The sequence below is a fragment of the Xiphias gladius genome, chromosome 21 (genome assembly GCF_016859285.1).
Source record: "Xiphias gladius isolate SHS-SW01 ecotype Sanya breed wild chromosome 21, ASM1685928v1, whole genome shotgun sequence".
Classification (NCBI taxonomy): domain Eukaryota; kingdom Metazoa; phylum Chordata; class Actinopteri; order Istiophoriformes; family Xiphiidae; genus Xiphias; species Xiphias gladius.
In genome coordinates, this window is record NC_053420.1 from 21,900,225 (window position 1) to 21,925,044 (window position 24,820).

General features: G+C 41.9%; 1 protein-coding gene across 7 annotated transcripts in view; it reads left to right on the forward strand.

The window, feature by feature from the left end:
- Positions 1-24,820, forward strand: part of LOC120807322 (plexin-A1-like) — a 181,364-nt gene that overhangs the window by 24,437 nt on the left and 132,107 nt on the right. For all 7 annotated transcript variants that reach the window (XM_040159122.1, XM_040159126.1, XM_040159125.1 and 4 more), the window contains exon 2: positions 12,179-13,639. In XM_040159122.1, the coding sequence (XP_040015056.1) occupies positions 12,458-13,639 (1,182 nt within the window). In that variant the 5' untranslated portion in view covers positions 12,179-12,457. The remainder of the gene's footprint in view (positions 1-12,178; positions 13,640-24,820) is intronic.

Genomic DNA, 24,820 nt, shown 5'->3' on the forward strand with positions numbered 1-24,820 from the left:
TCTCTCACTCGATCTCCCTTCTCAGTTATATTTTTTCATTCTCTTGTTTAACCTATTGTCTCATTCTGACTTTTTTTTCCTCTTTCCTGAGAAGATTCTAGTCCATAGACATCAAGAAATACACATAAAAGTAATCTTTTCTCTAGTTAAACCGAGAACAGTGGACAAACTTAAACCTTACAAGTGTCAAAGCTTTCGTAGTTACGATTAACTGTTTGAGGATAAGGTATTAGTCACCAAACTCACATGTACGAACACCAGCCTTTGTCTTTGTCTCTGTCGCCGTCTCTATAGTCAAGCACTGATGCATGCAGTGCCATGTATTGCGCTTCATGAGGAATACAGACAATCAGGAACAAGACAGGAAATCGTCTGAGCTCACGAGTCCCTATTCTTTTCTCCCTGAACACCATGCATGGGTGTGAACACACATTCTCTCTCTCACACACGCACACACACGCACACACTCACACGCGCGCACACACACACACACACACACACTCACACACACACACACACTCTCACACACACACTCACACACACACACACTCTCACACACACACTCTCACACACACACACACTCACACACACACACACACACACACACACACAGTCTGCTGGCTTGAATATTCACCAGCTTAAAACCAGGCTCCTGAGTTAAAAACGGCTGGGATAGAGGAGCTTCCCTTTGTTTAAACTCCACAACAGCACAACTGAAGAGATAATTGGCATTGGCCTCACATGACTCAGATGTAACAGTGCGTGTGTGAAATGAATGGCCCTTTCCCGCTGAGTTCCTGGACATGACAGTGTCTTTGTTTAGTGTTGATGCTGTTGCAGATCTTCCTGTGTATTGTGATGAGTTAGACCATGTGGGTCAGTGTGTGTTTGGGTGGCTTATGTTGGCCAGTGCCTCTTTATTTTCATGCAGAACAAAAGCTTATAATGCCTATTTTCTTTGAACTGAAATATACAGAATAGTAAACCTACTGTGGAGGAGACCTGCTGTCTATACCCTTTTTAGTATCCACGGCATCTTATATGGATTATCACATTGTTTTTCGACGGTTTCCCTGTTAAGGAATTGAACCCACATTCCCCCAAGCCCAGACATCTGCATTAACCCTGATGTCTTGTGACCCATCTGAGGGCATAAATCGGCTAAACCCCATGTGACACAAGCCACACGCCTGTCTTAAAGCATTTAGAGCACAGAATAAAGCCATGCGGTCATAGCCAATGATATGGTTAATAATACTCCTCAACAGCACACATCCGGAAACAGTGTGGGCCTTAATGGACAAAGATGGATAAGGATGCTGTCTGAGTCAGTAGTGAACCAGCCCAGATACACTGTATGTAGTCATTTGTCCGAGTGTGTCAGTGTGCATATGAGTCCTTTTTTCTTGCAGGACGTCTATTTGTATAAAATGGATGATGTAATGATTCTGACCGGGTGGAGGAAAGGATGGCAGATGGTCAGTTGTCTGTCTGTTTCAATAAAAATATTAACTGAAGACAGTACCAGAAGAGTTCACAGCTGAGAAGATATGAGCTAGAGTAAGGTTGAGGCTTGTGTCAAGTCTCTGAAGTGCTCAGGTCTTACAGTATATTGGTCCCTTTCATGATGTAATCTCAATAGGGAAATCCAAAAAAAGATTCTGGATGTGATAACTTTTTTTCTAAAGATTAGATCCACATTCATCCTGTCCACACAAAAAAACAGCGATACCACAGATATGACAAGGCAAACAACAGACTGTTCTTTGGACTTTCTTTTTGTTTTTCAGGTTCATCTTCAAGTTATCACCTCTGTGGTTCTCCAAGATTGAAAGTTGAGTTTGAGAGTGATGTCAGTTTGGAGTTGATATAAGCAGTTTTGAAATATTTGCTCATTAGCTGATTCTCTTGCTGTTGGGTTGTAGTTGATATATCATACCAGGCGTTTTGTCCAACTACTTGTGCAGTCCCAAGAAAAACTGACCATTCATCTAGTACAGACAGTGCTGGCGGTCCACATACTGTAAGCTTACTCTTGAAACATTAAGTCAGAAAAGGGGAGGCTGCATTTATGGCGCCATTAAAACAAAAGGAGACAGTGATTCTTTTTAATGCCTTTCTCCTTGAAGCGACTCCTCTTCCAACCAGTACCACCACCACCAGCGCTGTCCTCAAATCCTTAGAGAGGATTTATAATGGAATGCTCGTTTTACAACAATCAACACTCAATGACAAGTTTTTACAAAGCAGTGCGACACAGGCCCACTCCAGCACTCTTGATGTCAGGGGTCAATCAAGCGCATAAATTGAGGGTGTGAGGAAGAAAAAGTAGAAGGAAGGAGTTGCAGCTGAGGGCGGCAGCATTTGGAAATAAGCTGTTTCAGGCAGAGCAGACTGCATTCCACTATAGTGAACTCAGCAGGCAGAATATAAGCAGTGCTATGGAGGAATGCACCAGAAAGAGCTCAGATCACAGTTTTTATTCATGGATGATTGTAGTAAATAACCATACCTTATTTTGCTAACATTTAATTATACTTTGAAGTTAGTTTTTTGAAGTTGTATCAAGCATGTAAAGAAGTGAAATATTTTGTCAGTTGATGTTCTTCAGTTTTGTCTTTAATTTAGCATATTTGAGTCCCACCTCACTCCGTCAACTGACAGAACCTGTCCTCACCTGCGGTTTCATGACATCAACACCTGTAAAACCAGCTTGGAAATCTCAAACCACAACTTGATTGGTGGTGCGAATGACTGTTGGAAAACCACAATGTTTTCTGAAGTTGACCTTCATTGTGACTGGCATTGCTCAGTGTTGATTCAAGTCATAGGGTGGCATGTAGATGCATGCAGGGCTTGTGATTAGCAATAACAATGCCCGGCACCATTCACACTCCATTGAGTAGTTTCCTGAAATATCTATGCAGGTGCAGTTTTGTTTTGCGATTTTTGTATTTTCACGGTTGAATCTGTTGAACAGAAACTTGCACCTCATCCCTAACCTTCACATTGCAAGTAGAGAGGTGAAGTGTTAAAGGACCTGTGCTGATTTTTGAGCAGCTCTAGGTCAAATTACACAGGTCGTCAGTCATTAGGAACGTTCCTATGAGAATTACTCCCAGGCCTGGCTCTGTCCCTACTCTGGGTGAAGTTCTCTCAAATCTCAGTAACAGAGATCTTTGCCAATAATCATGTATTTAGCTTGCTTAGTATACGTAAGCCATCACAGTGAGCTGTTATCTATCTTTATTATTTTGACTTATGTTCTTATTGTTTGCTAGCACAGTAGCTGTTTTCAGGTACTTGTGGAAAGCTTGGACATCAGAACTTTGAGACTCTGTGGTTGCTAAATAGCATTGCATACTTGAGGTTTGTCAACATAAAACTGTCCCACATAACAGTAGGGTAAGCAAATGTGGATGCTATAAAAAGATAATTATTTGGTAGCATCATGCATTGTATTGAAATAAACCTTTAAAGATAGCCTATGTAAAAGCTGAATAGAAGGATAATGATTAATGCTAAAATTTAGTAGCAGGGAGCACAACTAGATGAGAATCACAAAGCCAGTGAACGGACTGATTTATGTCCATTATTCAGCAATATCCATCTAAAGTTTGCTAGCATTAACCCAAGAAGCTACTGGTCATACCAGACCAAGTTAAGCTTCAGTGGCAAAACCCCTAAATGTGTATTCAACTGATCAGGGGTATGTTTTATGGCTGTGACTGTAACTTTTCATTTGTATGAGGAAGATTTTGTTATTCCTTTTTTTCAAAAGTTACGTTGTCTTGGTTTAAGTCTAAGATATTGGAGACGTTATCAGTGATTGTATAAAGAAAATGTATTAAAAACACATGAATTTTGTTAAATGGCTAAAAAATGCAAAAATCCAGGTGTAGTTCTTAAATGTGCAAATGGCCTAATTTTTATAGTTTGGGAGCTAATTTAAAAATTTAATATTTGTTAGTTAAATTCAACATTAATCTAATAAAGTTCAAAATTTAATCCTGCATAGCAAAACAGTTAACAACCTGCTGTTGCATGTCATCACCTCCTCTGATCCCTTCAGCCTAACTGTTGTTCCCTTAAAGCCATCTCAAACAGATAAGGCATTAACTTAATGCTAGAGACAATAGTACAAGCTCTGTGTTTTTGCCTTGGTGAGCCGATGGTGAAACGTTGAACTGGCTTCACTATTACTGCGTGACTTTGCGACTCATACCAAGCACATTCTGGCCTTGGCCTACATATCGCCTACCTCTCCCACCTTCACACACTGATACACATGCACACACACATAGACACACAGACACACAAACACACACACACACACACACACACAAGACACACACAGACAGATACACAGACAGACAAACAGACAGACACACAGACAGACACAGGATTTGTCATGGAAAGAAAAACGCAGCCGCACAAACACAGTCGAGAGATTAAGAGTAAACCACTAATCTGTCGGTGCCTGCATCATTGGGTTTTTGTGTGTCTATTTGCTCCTTTCTGAAATGTGGGCAGGTTTTATTTGATGCCTCTTTCAACACTGTTTCACTCTGTCTTAGCAGCTGGAATGAGGACCTTTGTTTTTCCAAGAATTTCACCCCTGAGAGAAGGATAGGGAGGAGAAAATGTGTTCCCATGCTCTAGTTTAGTTTGTTGTGATCCACATAAATTTAGTGCTTGAGCAATTTGTATTTTATTTGGATTCAGGCACTGCTCTGAGTCATAGAAGGTGGAGAACATGACAGAGGAGATACATAGTGCGATGTGAGCTTTTGGCAAAACTGAGAGAAAGAATTGGAGTGAGAGTGAGAGGATTTGATGGAGAGGAGTGGGGTAGATAGAAAGATGGAGACAAATACAGTCCTGCTCTTCATGTGTTATTGTAATGACAAGGTCTGTGTGCTTGGGAGACACCCTGGGGTGCTCAACCCTGTTTTTCACCAGTCATATCTGACACAATGTTCATAAACCGTTCAGAACACTGAGGTGGTGTTTATAATCCAACAAACTCAAGCTGCTCAGGAAGTGTTCAAACATAATTGCTGCTTGATACAGAATTCTAGCGTAATGCTAGCTTTATAAGGAGAAATTAGATTTGAGGGATAAAATAGGGTGCACACACACCTGTAACATAGATTACCTTACACACAAGAATATACATGGTATGTATTTGTTTGATGAGGTAATGAATTCCACATTGAGGTTTGTCTGCCGCACATTCCCCAAGCAGACTTAGTTTAAGATTGTAAGTGGTATATACATGAAGTGTTTAAGTACAGGTGTGTGTGTGTGTGTGTGTGTGTGTGTGTGTGTGTGTGTGTGTGTGTGTGTGTGTGTGTGTGTGTGTGAAATGCAAAATGAGACACACACACACACACACACACACACACACACACACACGGAGTAGTTGCCCCCCCTTCACATTCAACAGGGCACTTCAGCCTCAAAGGACAGGCACATATGCACATATTTAGATGACCGACCACCACACACACGCGCTCATTACCACAGAAACTCGTCTACCACTGTGTGTCTTGAGTAGTGTCTGTTGGGGTATAATCCCATTTACCTCTGAAAACGTGTGTGCGTGTGTGCGCGTGCTTGCGTGCGTGTTGATTGTTGTATTGAACCAGGAGTGGATGAATCTGTGTGATGTATTGCCCACAGTCTGTCTACTGTCTCGGAGTGACAGCTGTCTCTCTATCTCACACACACACACACACACACACACACACACACACACACACACACACACACACACACACAGAGATAGCGACACATTTGTTATCACACGACACATTGGATTTAAGAGAAGCAGTTGTCCTTGTACTTAGTACCACTCCAGTACTTGAATGTGAGTAGATTGTCTGGTGGTTTCTACCCTCGTCCTTGTGCAGGCTACTGATTCAGGCCTGGGAAACAAATAGAGGGCAGACAAAATAGATGACGTCAGTCAGAGTATGACAGATTAATGAACAGGCTAAAAAAAGCCTGTGGTGTAAAGTCTTTAAGTCTGTTTTTGAAGTTTTTAATGATTGTTTAATATTATGTGTTTTATGATCCTGTGGCCCAGGATACTATCTCAAAATTTTTTTTACAATCTTCAGATTCCATTATTCCATGTAACTGAACTGAGCAGCTTGTAAAGCAACTGCTGTAAAGAATTTATTCTTGGCTATGATACTTAGGCAGAATTGATATAGAACAATCAGAGGACAATGTTTGAGGCCAGTGTTTCTACTCTGTAGCATTTTCTCAACTGCCTCTTGTCAAGGGTAGCCACTAGACTGGTCTAGATCAGGTTTTATCACTCCAGCAGGGCTGATAGCTCGAACGTCAGCCCAGCAAGGTGCTTTAAAGACAGGGGGCTCAATTTGTTCCAGTGCCTGACTTCCCAACAGAAACACACTCACACTCACACACACACATACTCTCACAAACACACAAACACTCACACACACACACACTCTCACAAACACACAAACACACACACACACACACACACACACACACACACACACACACACACACACACACACACACACACACACACACACACACAAACTCTACTTTTGCACTCTGGAACAAGGCATTTGTTTTGGCAGGCCACCTGCCACAGAGAGAGAGAAAGGGCAGCGGCGCTTGTCCTCCACTAAACTGATTTACGTTGGCACTAAAACAGAACTCATAAGGGCTTTTTATGCGCCCCAAGACTTGCCAGTCAGCTTGATCCCCCAGCCAAGGCAGGAAGGAAATGATACAAGATACCACAATATACAATACTGCTTCATTGTCCAACCTCTTGAAAATTGGTCTTACCTCCTCTGAAATTTGTCTTGGCTTGCTTGATGCCTTAAATATGATATGGGGAAAGTTGTTTTTGGCACTCTAAAAGTCCTAGCTCATATTTTGGATATTCTTTCTTCATCACTAAATGTCTTTTTTTCCGCCTTTTTTCTTGCTGATAAATTAATGATACAAAGCAAGGACACAAAATGTATATCAGATCTTAAAATGACGTATTCTGGTTATACTGCCCCCAAGGACATTCTAGAAATCAATCAATATTCAGTTATTACTGACTGCGGTCATTCAGCTGTTGCAGAAAAAGAAGCATCTTTATGAAGAAATTGCCATGGACAGTGACAGATGGGCGTGAATATTTTTTGATAATATTACATTGAGTTATTGTAATAATGTTGACATTCTCTGATAATCCTCAGCAGACAGAGTGACTGCTTTGTTGCAGTGTTGAGCTTTGATTTTGTGGTGTGTTAAGAGGGGTGTTTTAGCCTAAATGTGGTTTAGATTGATGAGCCGACCCCCCCCCCATCCCCTCAGCCCCTGAGACAGCCTCTGACTGGGACATATGTCAGACTGGTGGGCTAAGCAGGCTGCAAATGACCAGCCGTCCCCATGTCTATTTGTGTGTGTGTGTGTGTGTGTGTGTGTGTGTGTGTGTGTGTGTGTGTGTGTGTGTGTGTGTGTGTGTGTGTGTGTGTGTGTGTGTGTGTGTGTGAGCACAGGCTTGACTGTGTATTTGTTTAAAGCACTTGAAACAGTTTTAGAGAGCAACCCACATTCTTTATTCTGTAAGAACTTCAGCTAAACTTTCTTGAGCCGTATAAAACTTGATTTGTTTACATCTGTCTGTGAGCTTGTTGTCTGTCCAGGGATTGGCACCCATCCCTCCGCCAATTCATCCTTCCGTCAGTGTGTCGGGGGATGGTAATCCATCCTTCCCATATGCAGATTGTGGCGGTGAGATTAGGCAGACCCTGGGAGAGGATTATGGCTTCAGGTCTTGGCTCCCCCTTCTATCTTACCTCCTCTCTAACCATCCAACCCCCTCTACCACCACCACCCCACCACCCGCTTCCTGCCGGCTCTTCGTGCTTTGCAATCCCTCACTCGCCCCTCACCCATCTCTCTTTCCTCCCCCGGGCAAATTTCCAATCTTTGGAGTGTGTTTGCTGCTGAGTGAAGAGGTGGAGGGCAGATTAAGATAGACCCATTTATTTTTTGTATGTGTTTGATTTGCATGCGCATAATGTATTGGATAATTCTTTGTGTTTGGTGCATGTTTTAACGTGTTTGTGTGCATATATAGATACCGTTTCAGAGGAGAGAGAGTGTAGTGGGTGTGTGTGGGTTGGAGTGTGCACAGTGTGTGTCTTTTAAACCATATTGCTTTCAGTCACCTCCGTGATTATGCTATGGTTGGGTTACAATAATTGACTTTGTGCATATATGAGAGAGTGTGTGTCATGAGAATTTGCATTAATTTTCAGAGCCTTTCCCTCATTCCCTCACACACATTTTCCTTATCTTCCTTACTATATTTTCCTTCTTTCTCAAGTCCTCACTTCCACACCTCTCTCCTATTCTTCTTGTCCCAGATGTGACCCAAATGTTGTGATGCAATGCAGGGGACAGATATTTTTTCTTGGATGCTGCTCTTCTTCCTTCCTCATCATCGTCCCCCTCTCGCCACCTTCTCCTCCACTTTCTCCCCTCCAGTGGTGAGTGCTGTAATTGATATGCCACCAGCAATAAATCAGCACAGCTCTAGGCTCTTATTATCTGAGGGGACAGGTTTAGCTGCTTTGGAGAAAAGGGCGAGAGAGGGAGAGTTGATCCAGCTCAGCTCACAAGATTCACCAACAGCTCACCACTTCACCAGCCTCTGAAATTTCTTCACAGCATACATGAAAACACACCACCACCCCATCTCTTCTCACCACTGTCAAACCAAATAAACAAAATGAAGTAAAGCTGTGGAAGAACCCTTCCTTTCTAAGCTATTTCTTTCTCTCTGTTATGTCTTCTCCATCCCTTAAATCTCTCATTCCATTCCCAATGCCCATAGGGATGCAGTACAGTCTTGTCAATTGATAGGGCATCCCGATATCGAATCCAATCAACTTGGCCCTTTCCAGCCTGTCCTCTCTAATGCTTTTCCCTCATGTGATAACAGCCTTGGTTCCCCTGATATGGTGGCTGCCCATTCCCAAAGCCACAGACACGCTCCAGCCCAAAATGATTGGCATGTTTTTCCTTGATGTTGCCAGATATGGCCCGTAACCTTGTTCCAGTGTTCTTCCAACAATTTCACTTTAGCTCTGCAGGAAATTGAAATTGAAGAGGGTTTAGAGGTATAAGGAGGGAGAGAGAAATATGGAGAAATTTGAGAAAAAAAGGTTAACGTGTATAAGAAGATGAGTGATTGACTATATCCTCAACAGTTGGACATGTCTCCCATGACAGGGGATGGAAATGGAGGGATTGAGGAGGAAGAAGTTGGGGGCCCATTTGAGAAGACATTATTAGTGTGATTCTTTTATCTATCCTGATTCTTCTCCTGTAAGTCTTGAAGTTTATATTATGGATTATAACTCCACGCTGTCTTTTTACAAATGTGTTTGTTAAAGTGTACCATGATGTCATAGTATTATTAACAGGATAGACAACTAGCAGCTGGAGACCCCCAAATGCAATTTGTTGTGCGAATCACACTCTCGTACAGCAAGCTGTGGCTGGCTTAAATGAAGAGGAATTACTATATCGGCGTTTTTTTTTTTTTTTTTCAGGTTCTCTCTCATTCTTTATCAGGATCTTTCATTTTCTTGCTCACTCACTCTGCCTCATTGTGTCTTTCCCTCACTTGAAAATGACAAAGGAAAATGAGGCAGCCGGCCTCCCTACGCGTCGCCACGCTTTAAATTGACATCTGCTCTCGTTGCGCAGCGCAACTCTACCATTGAGCAAGAAATTACTTTTTTTTATAGGCTGGCTCATCACTTTATTGCGGCCGCTTATGTCGAAGAGGCCGCCATCCGCATCAAGTCGCTTTAATCTCACAGAGTAGAGAGTGGGGTATATCTGATAACTGCAGCTCAGGCCCTTCTGTCTGCAGTTACCGTGCTAAGGTGCCTCGATCCATGGGGCTCCCCTGGTGTTTGAGTCAAGCACAAGTAGAGCCCTGATTAAAATTGAGAAGAAGTGCTGCCTTTTGTTTGGCTCCCGCTGCTTCTCACTCACCCCTCTGCTCTTCTCTCTATAGGTCTTTCTGTCCATGAAGTGTCTGCTTCCCTGTCTGTTTCTTTCTCTCACTTTTTCTTGTTCTTTTCTTCTTTCTCTTCTTGTTTTTTCTCTCTCCTATACATTGTCTTCTCCCAGCCTTTCATTTCTTGAAACTGGCTGACACCGCCTCTCCGTGAACCTGGGTAGTTTTGTCACAGCTGAGCTATGGTTTGCTATTCTTTGAACATTTCTGGTACTATTTCTCCTCTCTCCTGTTTGCAGCAGTGACTAAAACTGATGAGCAATTCAATGACTCCTCTTACCGTGGTGTTTAATTCTTTCAGTACTTGTAAAAGTGCTTTTTTTTTTCTTGGAGTGTTTACTCACACTCTCACACATACCTGCCTTTCTCAAAGATAGCTATATATAACAAATAAGAAACTGGTTTGAAACACATGCACATTCATCCCTCAGAGCTTGGTAAACTGACCAAATTCCCTGACCTGTTGTGCTTGGTGATTGATAAACAGATAACCTTGCTCCTGAGTGGCTTACCAGATGGGCAGCAGTTGGTGGAAACTGAGACATTCCTTTTTGCCTCTCCTCTCTCTTTCCTCCTTTTCATTTTCCGCTATCCTCATCTCTCTGTAGTGTCTCTCATCTTTTCCAATTCGGTGTGGTCATAAAACAGCCTTTGCACAGACACTTTGATAGTCAAGGTGAAATTGAAACGTGGGGTCTCTGGGAGAGTTGCGTCCTGTTTTGCATAATCAGCATTTACAGGAGAACTAATGTCCCAGTATTGCAGGAACATGATTGGCCTGTCAAGTAGCAGCATGCGCCTGGCAAACCCTGCCCCCCATCACTGTATTGCCAATGGAGTACTGTGCTATTTTCAGCCTGAAAATAGCACTATATAAAGAGAAAAATAACCCAAAACAACTAACTACGCTGGTGCAGGCATGTTGCCACAGGTACTGGGGAAAAGATGACATTTTTCCAGGAAGTCCAGTTTGAGAATTACAACAAAGTTTGAAGGTTTATCAGATACCAAAACAGTCCACAGTGATTTACAATACTATCAAAGCAACTGTCATTTTATGCTTTGTCTTGACAATTTAACTGTAGAACTGAGCCATCCATGTTATGAGGTATTCTAACTTGCATGTGCGAATGAATGCATTTGATTTCCCTATACAATACATTTCCAGATAATGTTTCTTTGTGTTGCATTAAAGGTTGAGCCAGATGAAACTTTTTCGCAGAAGCTACAACAGAACCTCGCTGTACCAATGCAGTGGTTCATTTTAAGAATGACGAGGCCACATCTTTTGATGCAGTTTGAACATGGCTTCAATCACACTGGTAACAGCAGGGGAGAGGCAGGTTTTCAGTGTGCTGTCTGTGATTGCATCTGAATGGGGGAGGGGGCAATTTTGTGTGCGATATGGACCCTTCATACCATCAGTTAATTGCTAATAAGACATCTCTGTCAAAAGATTTTAATGTTTTCTCTGCTTAAGTTACATTTGTCCTGATAATGTACAGTATATAATGTGAACGTAGCTCCCTGAGGGGAAGCAGAAAGTGTTGGGTAGCATGCTGTGCTGCCACAAGAGCCTGATGCCTGGATACAGCTGCCGAGACTGCAGGTGTAATTACTATAAGGGGTTACTGGATAGTGTGTTGATACTGTTAAAACCATTGCAGGAAAGCCTTTGTGCAGACCTGGCTATAAATTGCTTGCTGTCAATATAACAGGGCCCACTGGCACTATTTCAAACACATGCCTCCTCTAAAACCACCATGCTAACGTATAAAGTTATGAAATATTAAAAAGTTCAGTGCTGGAGTCTATAACTCATTCCAGTAAGACTTCCATTATGTCTGCATAGCCTTTAATAATCGGCCCATGCCTCCCCTGCTATCTTCACTCATAATTAAATGCTGACACACATTTGCCTTCCAGACTTGATTTGATATCATTTATTCATCACTGTAGCAAATGTCTGCTTGAATTTTTCTAATTTGCCTTTTCAATTTGGGAGCCTTTTAGGCCCCTCTGTCTGCTTGATGCGTAATCAATATACGAAATGTTCCTCAGACACTCACCATATTTTTTCTTTTTGCCTTCCAGGGCTCCCACCTTGCGCCTCTCTGGATGTTGTTCCTGATTACTGCTTGCAACTCTGAGAACAGGACAGCGTATCAATAGGAGTTTTGTTTCCCCTTTCCCTTATCCTTGTCTCTCTCCCTCAAACTGTCCTCCCTTAGTCCTTGACAGTGAAGTAGAAAAGAAAGAAAATCCTGACTTGGGACTTGGTACCAGAGTTTGTACTCCTCCTCCTCCTCCTCTTCCTCCTCCTCTCTTTCTCCTTCCCCATCCCCCTAAGCATTGCCTCTAGACAGCCCAGATATGTGTCCCCTTGCTCGGTCAGTGGCTTCCCCTGGCCCGGGGAACTTGTTTCTCCTTTTGGGGCTTTTACTTACCATGAGCTCATCCTTCTCTGGAGGCCAACCCCCGCCCTTCAAACGATTTGCCCCTGCTGAGTGGGGGCTCACACATCTGGCCATACACAACAAAACTGGAGAGGTCTATGTGGGAGCTGTCAACTGGATTTTCAAGCTGTCTAGCAACCTGACCAAACTCCGCAGCCACATGACTGGCCCAGTGGTGGACAATGAGAAGTGCTACCCTCCGCCCAGTGTCCAGTCATGCCCTCATGACTTGGCCCAGACCCCCAATGTGAATAAACTTCTTCTCATAGACTACGCACAGAACCGCCTCATTGCCTGTGGCAGCACCTCACAGGGCATCTGCCAGTTCCTACGTCTGGATGACCTCTTTAAACTTGGTGAGCCCCACCACCGCAAGGAGCATTACCTCTCCAGTGTGGCAGAGTCGGGTACCATGTCTGGGGTGATCATAAGCTCCCCCAACAGTCCTACCAGCAAGCTGTTTATTGGAACCCCCATTGATGGCAAGTCTGAATACTTTCCAACCCTGTCCAGCCGCAAGCTAATGGAGAATGAAGAAAATGCTGACATGTTCAGCTTTGTCTATCAGGATGAGTTTGTCTCCTCTCAGCTGAAGATACCCTCGGACACTCTGTCCAAGTTCCCTGCTTTCGACATCTATTATGTGTACAGCTTCAGCAGTGAGCAGTTTGTCTATTATCTAACGATGCAGCTGGACACCCAACTGACTTCCCCGGATGCCAGCGGAGAGCAGTTCTTCACTTCCAAAATCGTCCGCCTCTGCGTGGACGACCCAAAATTTTATTCTTACGTTGAGTTTCCCATTGGCTGCACTAAAGATGGGGTAGAATACCGCCTGGTACAGGATGCCTTCTTGGCTCGGCCAGGCCGGCAGCTCGCCAACTCTCTGGGGATCTCTGAGAATGAAGACATCCTCTTCACAGTCTTTTCTCAGGGTCAGAAAAATCGGGCCAAACCACCCAAAGAGTCAGCATTGTGCCTGTTCACCCTGAGGAGGATAAAGGAGAAGATCAAAGAGAGGATTCAGTCCTGCTACAAGGGAGATGGGAAACTCTCCTTACCCTGGCTACTCAACAAGGAGCTTGCCTGCATCAACTCGGTAAGCTCAAACCTTTCTATCTGTTCTTTCTGTATCTGTTTTTTTTTAGTTCTTTTTCCTAGATCAGTTTATGTATCAGTCAAGGCCCACATATTATGTTTTCATGGGAAAGTGTTCACTTTGATGCAGACCAAATTAGCATTAGCATTAGTTTGTCCTTTAGGAACCAGTCTAATGGGAAAGTCCCCGTAGCAAACATGCACCGCTCATTTATGAAAATATTACACACGTACAGCAGTCAAATATTAAAGACTAGTCTTTATGTCAATAAGTTTGTGTCCCTGAAACTGTGTGCTACTCTTAGTTCTCCACTCAGGCTGTTTTTCTCTGTACAGCTGTTAATTGAACACTAGCCCTATCCATGCTACATTCATTCACAAGGACCACTGTTACGAGCCCGCAGTGATTAACAATACAAATTTCTTTCTCTTGCTGTCTCCTTTTCACCTTTTCTCTACACATTTTCTTTGTCTCCACAGTCTTATGGTACTTTGATTTAGTCAGACAGGGGACATCATTAGCCCAGTCCCCTGGATTTGTGAAATGTCACTCAGGAGTAGCACTCACACACACACACACACAAACACAGCATTGTTAGGTGCATTGCAGTGCGAGATCCTGGGAGATAGCATGAGCTAGACTTGGTTTTTACTAACTGATCCACAGTGCATGGCCCTGCATGTGTTACAGAGGACACTGCTCACACAGACACACATACATGCACTCACACTGGAGACCTTAAGGCACTACACAACAGCACACGGTCTAGTTTTCTCTATGGTGAACATATATAACTGCTCACATCCTTTATTTTCTCCTACCTTATTGCTCATTCTCTTCAGTCTTCCTCTGCTCACCCACGCTCTTCAGGCCGCATCTGCCTGATTCCCCTTGAATACATTTTTGTTCCATCTATAAGTGTTTAGGTTGCCTCACTCTGAGTTGACCACCTGTCTCAGCAACCCCATCTTCCATCCTGTGTGCTCTTTAAAATCACCCGTCCATCCTCTCCATCTCTCTCTCTCTTAAGATGGCTTAATTAAAAGACCACTTTTAAAGCTTTTTCTTTAAATGTCAGTACACACCATTTTTACCGGCAGGTGTCTTCATTGCACACATACGCACACAAAACCATTCACTCTATGTTGCATCTAATTGAGTGAGATACTTTGTAAAAATGGCACTCTTTCTCTGTGTAGGTCTTCATTAGCTTGAGTGCACAGGTGTGTTTTGTGTGGTAGTGTAAGTGATGTGAATGACCCAGCCAAGTCTCTCACCTCCCTTTCTCCTCCCTCTTTGCCTCCCTCTGTAGATGTAGTCTCTTTACTGTTTGGTGGTTGTCTTCATTATTTTATGTGGCTTTTTCTTTCTTAGGGCCCATCACACTGACAATAGCTCAGAGGCAACAAGTAGGCTGTCTCATTTATTTCAGTTAGGCCTTTGGCCTGATGCAGTAGGAGCTGTTAGTACAGTGTGCTATGGTATAAAATCACAGGTTAATTTAGCGAACAATTTGACTCTACCTTTTTTGCAGTGCAGTGCAACATCATAACAGTAAATTACAGTAGCTTACTATACTGGCCAGACAAGCATTGTATGTACAAGGGCACATGCCTGGTGGATAACTTTGTTGTATTGTGCTGATATGCTTCTTACCTCATCGGCAGTTATCTATAGGAGAAAATATTGCTGTCATGATAACTTGCAATATCAATATTTACAAATGAGGATAAACCACTATGGAGTGTGTTTGCTTTTGACAAGACTCCAAACTAGACTTGCTGGTTTGCATTTCACCTACCACAGCCTTACCAATTGAGCCTACAGACCATTTTACTTTTTATATCTAGGAGAAAACGGGCGAAACTGTTGATGGCCAATAAGTCATACTGTTGAGCCGGCATGCAAAATATCAGGGCTCTGCCGCTGGCACACCTAAGTGCAATGCAGCTATTATTCATTTTATTAGTTGCACCTGTGCATTTCATGCTTTGACACTGCAGTGCTGTTTTTAAACCTAGACCTTGGATTTGATCCTCAAAAGTGAGTGAATTTTGTTCATTCCAAATGGTTATCTTGTAAAAAGAGCATCCCACAGTTAAAAGCTGCTACTGCTACAACCTTCACTTTTTCTTTTATGCCAATCATTCGTCCATCCATACATATATCCACTGTTAATTTATGTTTGGTTGATCCTTCATTCTGTCCTTTCTTTTCCCTCCCTTTCCCATTCTGACAGTCAGCCCTGTTACCATGGTTACTGGAGTTTTGATAAGGATTAGATTCACTGATATTTTATCACCACTTAAGCATCCTCTCAAAAACTGTTGTCCAATATAAGCTGTCATCAATGATGTAATAGCATCAGAGATCAGCTGATTGGCTGACCCCATGACAGCAGCAAGGCTCGAGGGGTCAGCCACAGGTTAATGATTTCTGCCACGTTTGCCCCCAAGCAATGACCTAATGTCAGCTGCTCACCACCGACCATAACCTTAGTCAGTGGTCCGAGGGACCTCAAATTTGACCTGAGTTGAGTGCCTGATATCATTTTTCAGTGTGGGAGCTGGTACTGTGTAAAATAACTAAACATAACAAGCATAGAGAAACATAGAAAAGACTGAAACTAACAGGAGAATCAGAATAATGAGAATATTTAAGATATAAACCAGCATATCTTAACATTAATGTCTATACTGGATTCAACTCCCATGCCAAACATTGATGTACTCAGTAAATACCCACTAGAGATTGCATGTCTTGTGGGTATTTACTTTTGCTTATACTATGACCTTCATTGTTTGCAGTTAGTCAAGAATTGTTGCTTAAAAAGCTGCAATAAACACTGGCACAGAAAGTGATGATGGTAGCCATAATGAAAAAATACTTATTTTGACATGCGCACAACTCCTTTACATGACCAGAACAGTTGATTTTATGGTCATGTAGTTGTCTTCACTATTCAAAATCTGAGCATGATCAGGCTTTCAGTAAGAGTGAAATGACTAAAACATCATTCTGGTTTTATACCAGCCACCCACCAGGGGCCAGTCCTGCACATAACAGTTGGACTATATGTAACTATATGTAAGGACAAACTCATAAAACTAACATATCTCCAGCTGATCCAGGGGTATGAATGGGCAGTCTCCTACTCCACCGCTCCCTAACCTTTGCCCACCCAGAGTTTCCCAGCCACTCCAGGAATTCAGATCCACTTCTCTAACCTCTAGGCTACAAACTCATCAATGCCTACCTCAACTACATTTGACTGAGCAGTGTGGGAAAAACTCTGTGATGTGGGGGGTGGAGGGTGAATATGTTTAGGTTGACCCTGCCCATAGCGTGGTGGATAGGGCGGGGCAGCTGTTACCCACACAGCAATGATGGATGACGGGGCGTTCTTTGAGCTCCCTGTGTGGGGTTCATATTTGTGCTGGATCATAATTTCTAGCCTCTTGCCATCATTAAGATGTTTATGGCCACAGTGAGATGGAGGCTATTTTTCTGTAAACACAAGCATTTGGGCATATTACAGGCAGCTCTGTCAAAACAAACTTGTGTGTGTGTGTAGAAACTCAGACAAAGCAGACACACACCATTCATCACTTCAGCCCTGTTACCTGGCTATTCTTGTCTGCTGAGTATGTGTGGCCATGTATGTGTTTCTGTGTCTATGTTTTGTCCCTGAGCTTTATTAGTGAACCCCTGACCTTCTCCCTGGTTTGAGAGTGGATCAATACAAACCATTTCCACACAGGGAGGAAGAAAGAGGTGGAGAAAGACAGAGTTGCTAAGTTTGGGTGGAGTGAGAGGGAGTTAAATGCAGAAAAAGAGGAAAAACAAAGAGTGTAGCGAGAAAGGGGGGGAAACGAGAGAGGCATGTAGGTGAGCACAAGAAAGGATGAACAAGTTACTGGAAGTAAATAAGAGCGACGGCAGATCCAGAGAGAGGGATGAGTAAGAGAGAGAGAGAAAGAAAGGTGCAGGACGTGGGTGGGTGTAAAAATGAGAGAACAAGAGAGAGAGGAAGAGTTAGATGCCAAAGCAACATACAGGAGAAAGTAAGGGAATTTGAAGTATGGTGTTGAGATGAGAGAGATAGTGAGTGTGAAAATAACTGAGCGAGCCAAGAAAGAAGCTTGAAGGGAAAAGGGATGGGACTGAGAAAGAAAGTACAAAAAAAGCAGCTCTGTAGACTTTGTCCAAAATGCAAGCAAATTTACAAGTTTTTTTAAACCTGATTTTTAAGGCTATTATTTTCCGGTATTTGCAGGTGATCAGGACAAGCTTGTGTGTTCAGGCCTCTGGAAATGTTGAAAAGTATGTACTATATCCATGCATATGTATTCTAACTGATGCTGTATTTTGAAAAACAGGAAACCAAAACCTCAAGCTGCAGGCTAGATGAAGAACGGAAAAATGTACTTACTGTTAGCCCCACAAAAATATCCAACAATATCAGTCATGAGGAGTTTGATGTAGAGCCATGTTTTGTGCTGCAGTCATGGCTGGCGAAGTGCAATTTGGATGTGACGTCAATGTTATTTTGTGTTGTGTGTGATGACAGTTTGAATTCTGATGAGAGAAAATGGTATGTGGGGAGATAAAGAGAGAACAAAAAACAACCAAGGAGAGAGCTGCAAGCCTTTTGCAGCCAGGATGTGCTCGTAGGAGAGGCGATGATTCACCGACAGGGAGAAGAGGACGGTGAGAAGAAGAGTGATAGCCCCAGAAATCTTTTCACCGCAACTGCCAAGAACAGCGGAGAGCAAAGGGCGGATGAAAGAAAGAGGGGAGAGAGATAGAGGGAGGAGAGGAGAGCGTGATTGAACGCTGCCTGCTGCACAAATAATATCGGTGTCCGTCACCTGGTCACCACACTGTCCTCTACAGCAACAAGCACTTCTGTCATGTCATATCTCTCTCTCTCTCTCTCTCTGTGTGTGTGTGTGTGTGTGTGTGTGTGTGTGTGTGTGTGTGTGTGTGTGTGTGTGTGTGTGTGTGTGTGTGTGAGTGTGTGAGTGTGTGAGTGTGTCTCTCTCTCTGTGTGTGTTGTGGCTCATCTGACAGTCCAACAGGGTGTGTATGCCAAGGAGTAGGCGCTATAATAATGAAGACTCAGGAACACAACAAAACTCCCTTGGGGGGTGTCCTTATGTAATTATGATATATATATTTAAAAAGGTATACTCCAGTTTGAGAAAGTTAGGGACTCTCTTTGCTCAGGGGTCGCTTTGCAGAATATATTTACATTCACTATATTCATCACATTAAATGGGGATTTCCAGCTGTTTTCTCCACAGCAAGCAAAACATTAAACTAGTAAGCAGTAACATTCCAGGGAATTGAAGCGCACCTATTTAGTTATAGAAAGTCATAGGATTTGACACCAGGGCATTGGTCGGAACCACAGTCATATTAGCTTCTGAAAGCTCTTTTTTGAGTCTGTTTAGTACACAACAGCTTTGGTTGAGGGCTGATCAAGGCACTTTCTAATCGACCAGCATTGTCCAGATATGGCGCCTGATCCATTTCCAATGTAAACCATTGTGCTCTGGGCACACAAGTTGTTAAAAACAACATTTGTCTTCTGTTAAGATACTTGCAATGGGTGAATTACGGCAATTAGAGCAATCTTTTTAAGTTATGTTGTTGGTCAAAACCTGTTTTTGAAATTGCATATTTACTTCAGCATCAGTTTTAATAACAAACCTTTCTCCACAGAAATGATAGAAAACACCTTAGGAATTCACTGAAGGGAGCTGTGAAGCAGACTGCATTTTCTTAATGCAGAGCTATGAACTTTATGCCAACTGGTCGTTATATAGCTGAATCATCTAGAAAAATAGAAATGTTGGTTAAGGACCTAAAATCAGCTCATGCTAAGTATTAAAAGACTTAAATTGAGACTGAAGGAATGGGAAAGAAAGAAGAAAAAACTTAATGGGGACATTCCTTGTCCTCATTGAAAACAGCATCAGTTCTCATCTCTAAAAAGGGTTCATATCTGACCCAAGAACTATTCAAAATGTCAAGCTGCTTTCACCCGATCGCCAGATGGATGGGGAGTTTTTTAACCTTGTCACAAGCCAATTCATCAATCATTCGGAGAATCAAACATAGCAAAAAGAGTCAGTCTCAATTGCTTATCTTTTGATGGTGCATGGACCAGCTGTTGTGTGGCCGGCAGTGTCAAAGGTGAGATTTGATCCTAAACCCGAAATCGATACTGAAGTGTTTATCTTAGTTATTTGGATTTTTCGTAGCTTGTTAGTGTTAAATGCTCAGTGATGGGTATTTCTGCACTGAGACACTGTGGGTGGTGCTGTAATGTGTTTTCCTTGGAACATGCAAGGATTTTTTAATGGTGGATGCAGGTTTTAGATTTTTTTTATAGGTAGTTTTTTTTCTTCATCAGGGATTGAGGCCATTACTGAGTATACAAAATTGTTTAGTTCTGTTTATTCCAAACAAACAGATATTACTATTGCTGGAGCTGTAGCTTATCAGCCAGCTGTGAGTGTGTATGTGTTTCGCCTAGCTGCTGAGAGGAGCATGGTTATCAGACTAAATAGGATCCTGTGGCGAGCTGCACTCTGGAGACTGGTTACAGCAGTATAGCAGATGCAAATGCTATAACTGATCCCTTTACGTATGGCTGATAAGAACACACTCTGTTATGCTGTCTCACTGAATATCCTGTGCATGCTCTTAGATACAGTTTCTGGTTTTGTTTTAAGTACTGTAAACCCGCAATATCTATTTGGCGAGACTTGGTGAGATGAGACAAAAATGTAAAAAAAAAAAATTGAATATTAGGCTTTATTTCTGCTGTTAGGTATCTGACAACAAATATTCTGCACGTCATGAGCCCATATTAAGTAAACCAAGCACACTTTCATCACGTTGTTACAGATAAGACAAGGTGGAATGGACTTCAAGGCCCATTCCTAACCTTATTAAATCCATCATTAAGAATATCATCTAATGAATGTAACTCACTTGTGATCTTTGTAAAACACAGTCGTATTTCTGTGGACCTAATCTAAAAGGATGTGCCGGCAAATGCGTTTAAGTAATTAGACCTGATTAACTGAGCCAAAGTTGATGAGTGGAGTTAATTGACAGTCTAAATGAGTTGAGCTAGGAGACACCGAATGGGCGGCTTGTCTTAAATGTTATTGGTACTAATGGGTGGTGTTTCGGTTAATATTTGAATTGATTTGAAATTGGGAACTTGTTCATTCTCATACAGGATAGAGTTTTGATTTGCATCACATTGGTGTGTGTGTGTGTGTGTGCGCGTGTGTGTGTGTGCGCGTGTGTGTGTGTGTGTGTGTGTGTGTGTGTGTGTGTGAGAGAGAGAGTTTATGTGTGAGCTAACAATATCACGCCCGCTCAGAGCTCAAGTGTCACTCTCATCCCATTATTAAAGGACAATAGGAAACCTTTTGGAAAAGACCCCATGCAGACTGTGCGTGAGCTGCTTAATTCTCTCTCTCTCTTTTTTTCTGACCTTTCTCTCTCTCTCTGAGGAGTGTTTAGCTCAACAAATCCCCATCTCTAGCACCACTCTAATGATACTAATTGTCAGTGTAATTATGTATTGATCTGAACTGTGTGTGGGTGGTGTGTTGCATACTTCATTATCAGGAGTAATCAGAATATATGGGGCAGGGGTTGTGCCTGTACTGTGCATGCTAATGGTCTCTTTGGGTTTTGTTTGTTTCTGTAAAGTTTACTTTTAAATGCCCACATCTGCTTCCAGCTTATAGTTTGCTTCCCATGTAGAGCTAAATGTACGCAGTCAGCAGGGGTCTACTTTTCATAATTATCTGCCAATCATCCATGTGGGTTTTCTCAGTTTTGTGCTTGCATGTAGTTATAAAACATTAATTCTTTTCTAACAACAGCCTGGTTCTCATGTGTCGATACATTACATTTGGATGCTTCTCAGAATAACCAGTAGGGCAATTGTGGATCCACGTTTACTTATTAAGAAGTTATGTCCCAGTGCATCCAAAAGTTATGGTGTTTTCTTCTGCAAGAAGACACAGTTATTATGCTTTATCAAATAGAAAGTTAAGAGAGAAATTGAGAAAAAAATAACAGTAAGCTGCTGACAATACGCCAAATCCCTGAAAGGAAGAAAAAATGATTTGCATTGCAAATGGTACTTTTGAAATAAATTTGTTTTGTCTTACTGATTTTTTTTTTTAAATTTATTTATTTTTTTAAATATTGATGAATTCCCGAATATACTGATTTGATAATGAATATAAAAATGATGACCCAAAACAGTACTGTCCATATTTTTAAAAGTGTATTTATTTATTTATTTTTTCCCTATTTAATAGCTGGGATTATTGGCAAATGTGAAATGAGATTTAGAAAAAAATAGTTTTGTTCTGAGACCAACTGACTGCCTGAAATTTTGTGTTTTTCCCTTATGTGGAATTACATTACTTGAACTTCTATTTGGTCACATTAAGCACATGCTTATGTACTGCTACTTCATACATCTCAGTTACAGATAGCGTTTCAATTTCTTAAAATATCTTTTGCTGTTTGAGACCTTTAAATTTACTGACCCTGTCTTCCACTGCTGGGCACTGAGTCGCTCCGTTGGAGCAGTCGGAGGTTAAGTACTTTGCTTAAGGGCACCTGTGATGGTTGAGGATGGTGTGTGTTACTCATCCACTTTCCCCACCCACATTTACCAGCTTGGTATTGGGGATTTGAACTGATGATCTTCTGGTCACGAGAACTCCTCTTGTTTCCAACTGCCTCTGAGCTTACATTGGAAAAATTAATTTTCAAGTGACTGTATGCGTCTTTGTGTATTTCCTCCTATACAAACTCCATACTGTATATATTATTTCTCCTCTGTCTCTCCCATTCAGTTGAATTGCGGTCTAAACATGTGGTGACAGCTTTTGGAAAAAGCTCTCTGAATAGGTGCCAACTCCTTGAGGTTTCACTGTCTGCCTGGAGTGCACTCAATGTAGAAATTACTACCCCGCAACCCCCATGAATATGGAATTGATGCAGTCATCTCTTTTTCCAAATTATTGATCAGTGAGGATCAAGTAGCATATTCTAGAAAACAGTTTGGACAAATTAAGTCCCTTCCTTTTTTTTTCTTTTACACCTCTATTCTTGAGTTTTAAATCATCAGCCTGTATAAACACTTTTGGTTTTGATAGTAAAAATTTTTCATCAAGATGTTATTAATGCATCGTGTTTTCTGTCACCTTTGAGACACAACCAATCAAGCACACTCTGTCTCCGTTGAGCCAGTAGTGTCACAGCTGACATCAGTGATGTACCATGTAAGATTTTTACGTCTTATTATCCTAAACACACAGGTTGTGTGTGAGTGTACCTGTGAGTAGATTTGTTCTTGTTTTTTCAAATGTACTACATGTTTTTAACATTACATATAATGTGTTGTCTTTCTGGGGGTTAACACTGGGGATTAAGGTGTTTCATTTAACTTTTTTAAAAGTTAAATGAAAGCAAATCATTGACAATTCGATTTAAAATACAGAACTCACTGTTGTGTCCTCTGTGAAGATATACAAGATTAGCTTACTGCAAAATTAAAATTGTGTATTTGGTGACTGAATTACCATCATGACATGAATAATTCCTTTAACTGAAACATTAATTGCTTCTTGACTGTGTTTGCTGAATGGACGTGAGAAAATCCCTAAAATAGTTTTTGCATATTAGGTTTAAGGAATACAGAGAAAGGAATCACCTGTTAAATAGTCTAGTTGAAGTGGAAGGTCACGTAATTGGAAGCAAACCTGTACAGTTAGTTTTTGACTTGCATTCATATTTTGGTAGAAATCGATTTATCAAAATTATTTTGTAGTGTTTATTTAAACTACATAATTTAGTATCACCATTCATCATATAGTAACCCAGCGATGTCTGTCGGTTGCCAGTTTCCAACAGTTGTGACTCCCAGCTACTGAGTCCTAGTATCAGTGCTACGCACTGCTGTCAGAGTAAGCAAGCATCATGAAACCTGTCGTTCACTTTGCGTGTGTGTGTGTGTGTGTGTGTGTGTGTGTGTGTGTGTGTGTGTGTGTGTGTGTGTGTGTGTGTGTGTGTGTGTGTGTGTGTGTGTGTGTGTGCGTGCGTGTGTGTGTGTGTGTTTACTTTGACTAAGAATTAGTTACTTCTAGGACAGTGGTGTCGACTGACTTTGACCACGCACCCACACATACCAACTTTGCTTAGGTGTAACTACGGATACCATCAGATGCTACGTTGCTCCTCTGCTTTATAATTCAGCAGTACGGAGCATGCACGAATGCCTGCGAGTGCACGCACGCAAACTCTGCTTGTGTTTATTCTTCTTGAAGAAACTCCAGCAATGTCTCCATGAGTTCAAGGCCCCTGCCGAGATTTCTGGGTAATTTATGAGCTGCCCTCACCAAGAATCCCTCACTCTGCTTGGAGCCAGGCACACGCAGACACACACACACACACACACACACACACACACACACACACACACACACACACACACACACACACACACACACAGGTGCCTTTTACGTGGTGTGTGTGTGTGTGTGTGTGTGTGTGTGTGTGTGTGTGTGTGTGTGTCCCTGCCCTTTCAAACATAAAAATACACACACACCCTCTGAATCTCACAGAAATAGGCCATTTTGTGCACACATGTCTACAATAACGGCTAAACCCATGACATGTTGTTTGAGACTGTAGGAAATGTGTGTTTCTGGAAATGTGTGTCTGTTGGCTTGATGAGGAGACAGCTTATGACTACGGAGGAGAGAAGCATTTTTTTTTTTTTTGCTCTTTCTCTGAGAGAGACTCACAATCATGCATGCACAAACACACATGAGCACACACACTGATGAATTAAGGGCTTGTCTTGAAACCATGCTATCAGCATTAATACCAGCCACCTCTGTCCCTGTCGCTTCTGTCCTCTCCACTCCTTTCCTGTTCTTCTATAATAAAAACATTTAGTGTAGTTTTTCCTGTAAAGACATGTTCTTATTCAGAAACATAGCGCCTGTTAATGCAACGTTTTGGTCCAATCCATTCGCATCTTGCTAAGTGAACGAGTGTTTTTTGTGTTTGCCATACATGATTTCTTTTCACCTTGACAGCCATAATTCACAGCAGTGTATTCAA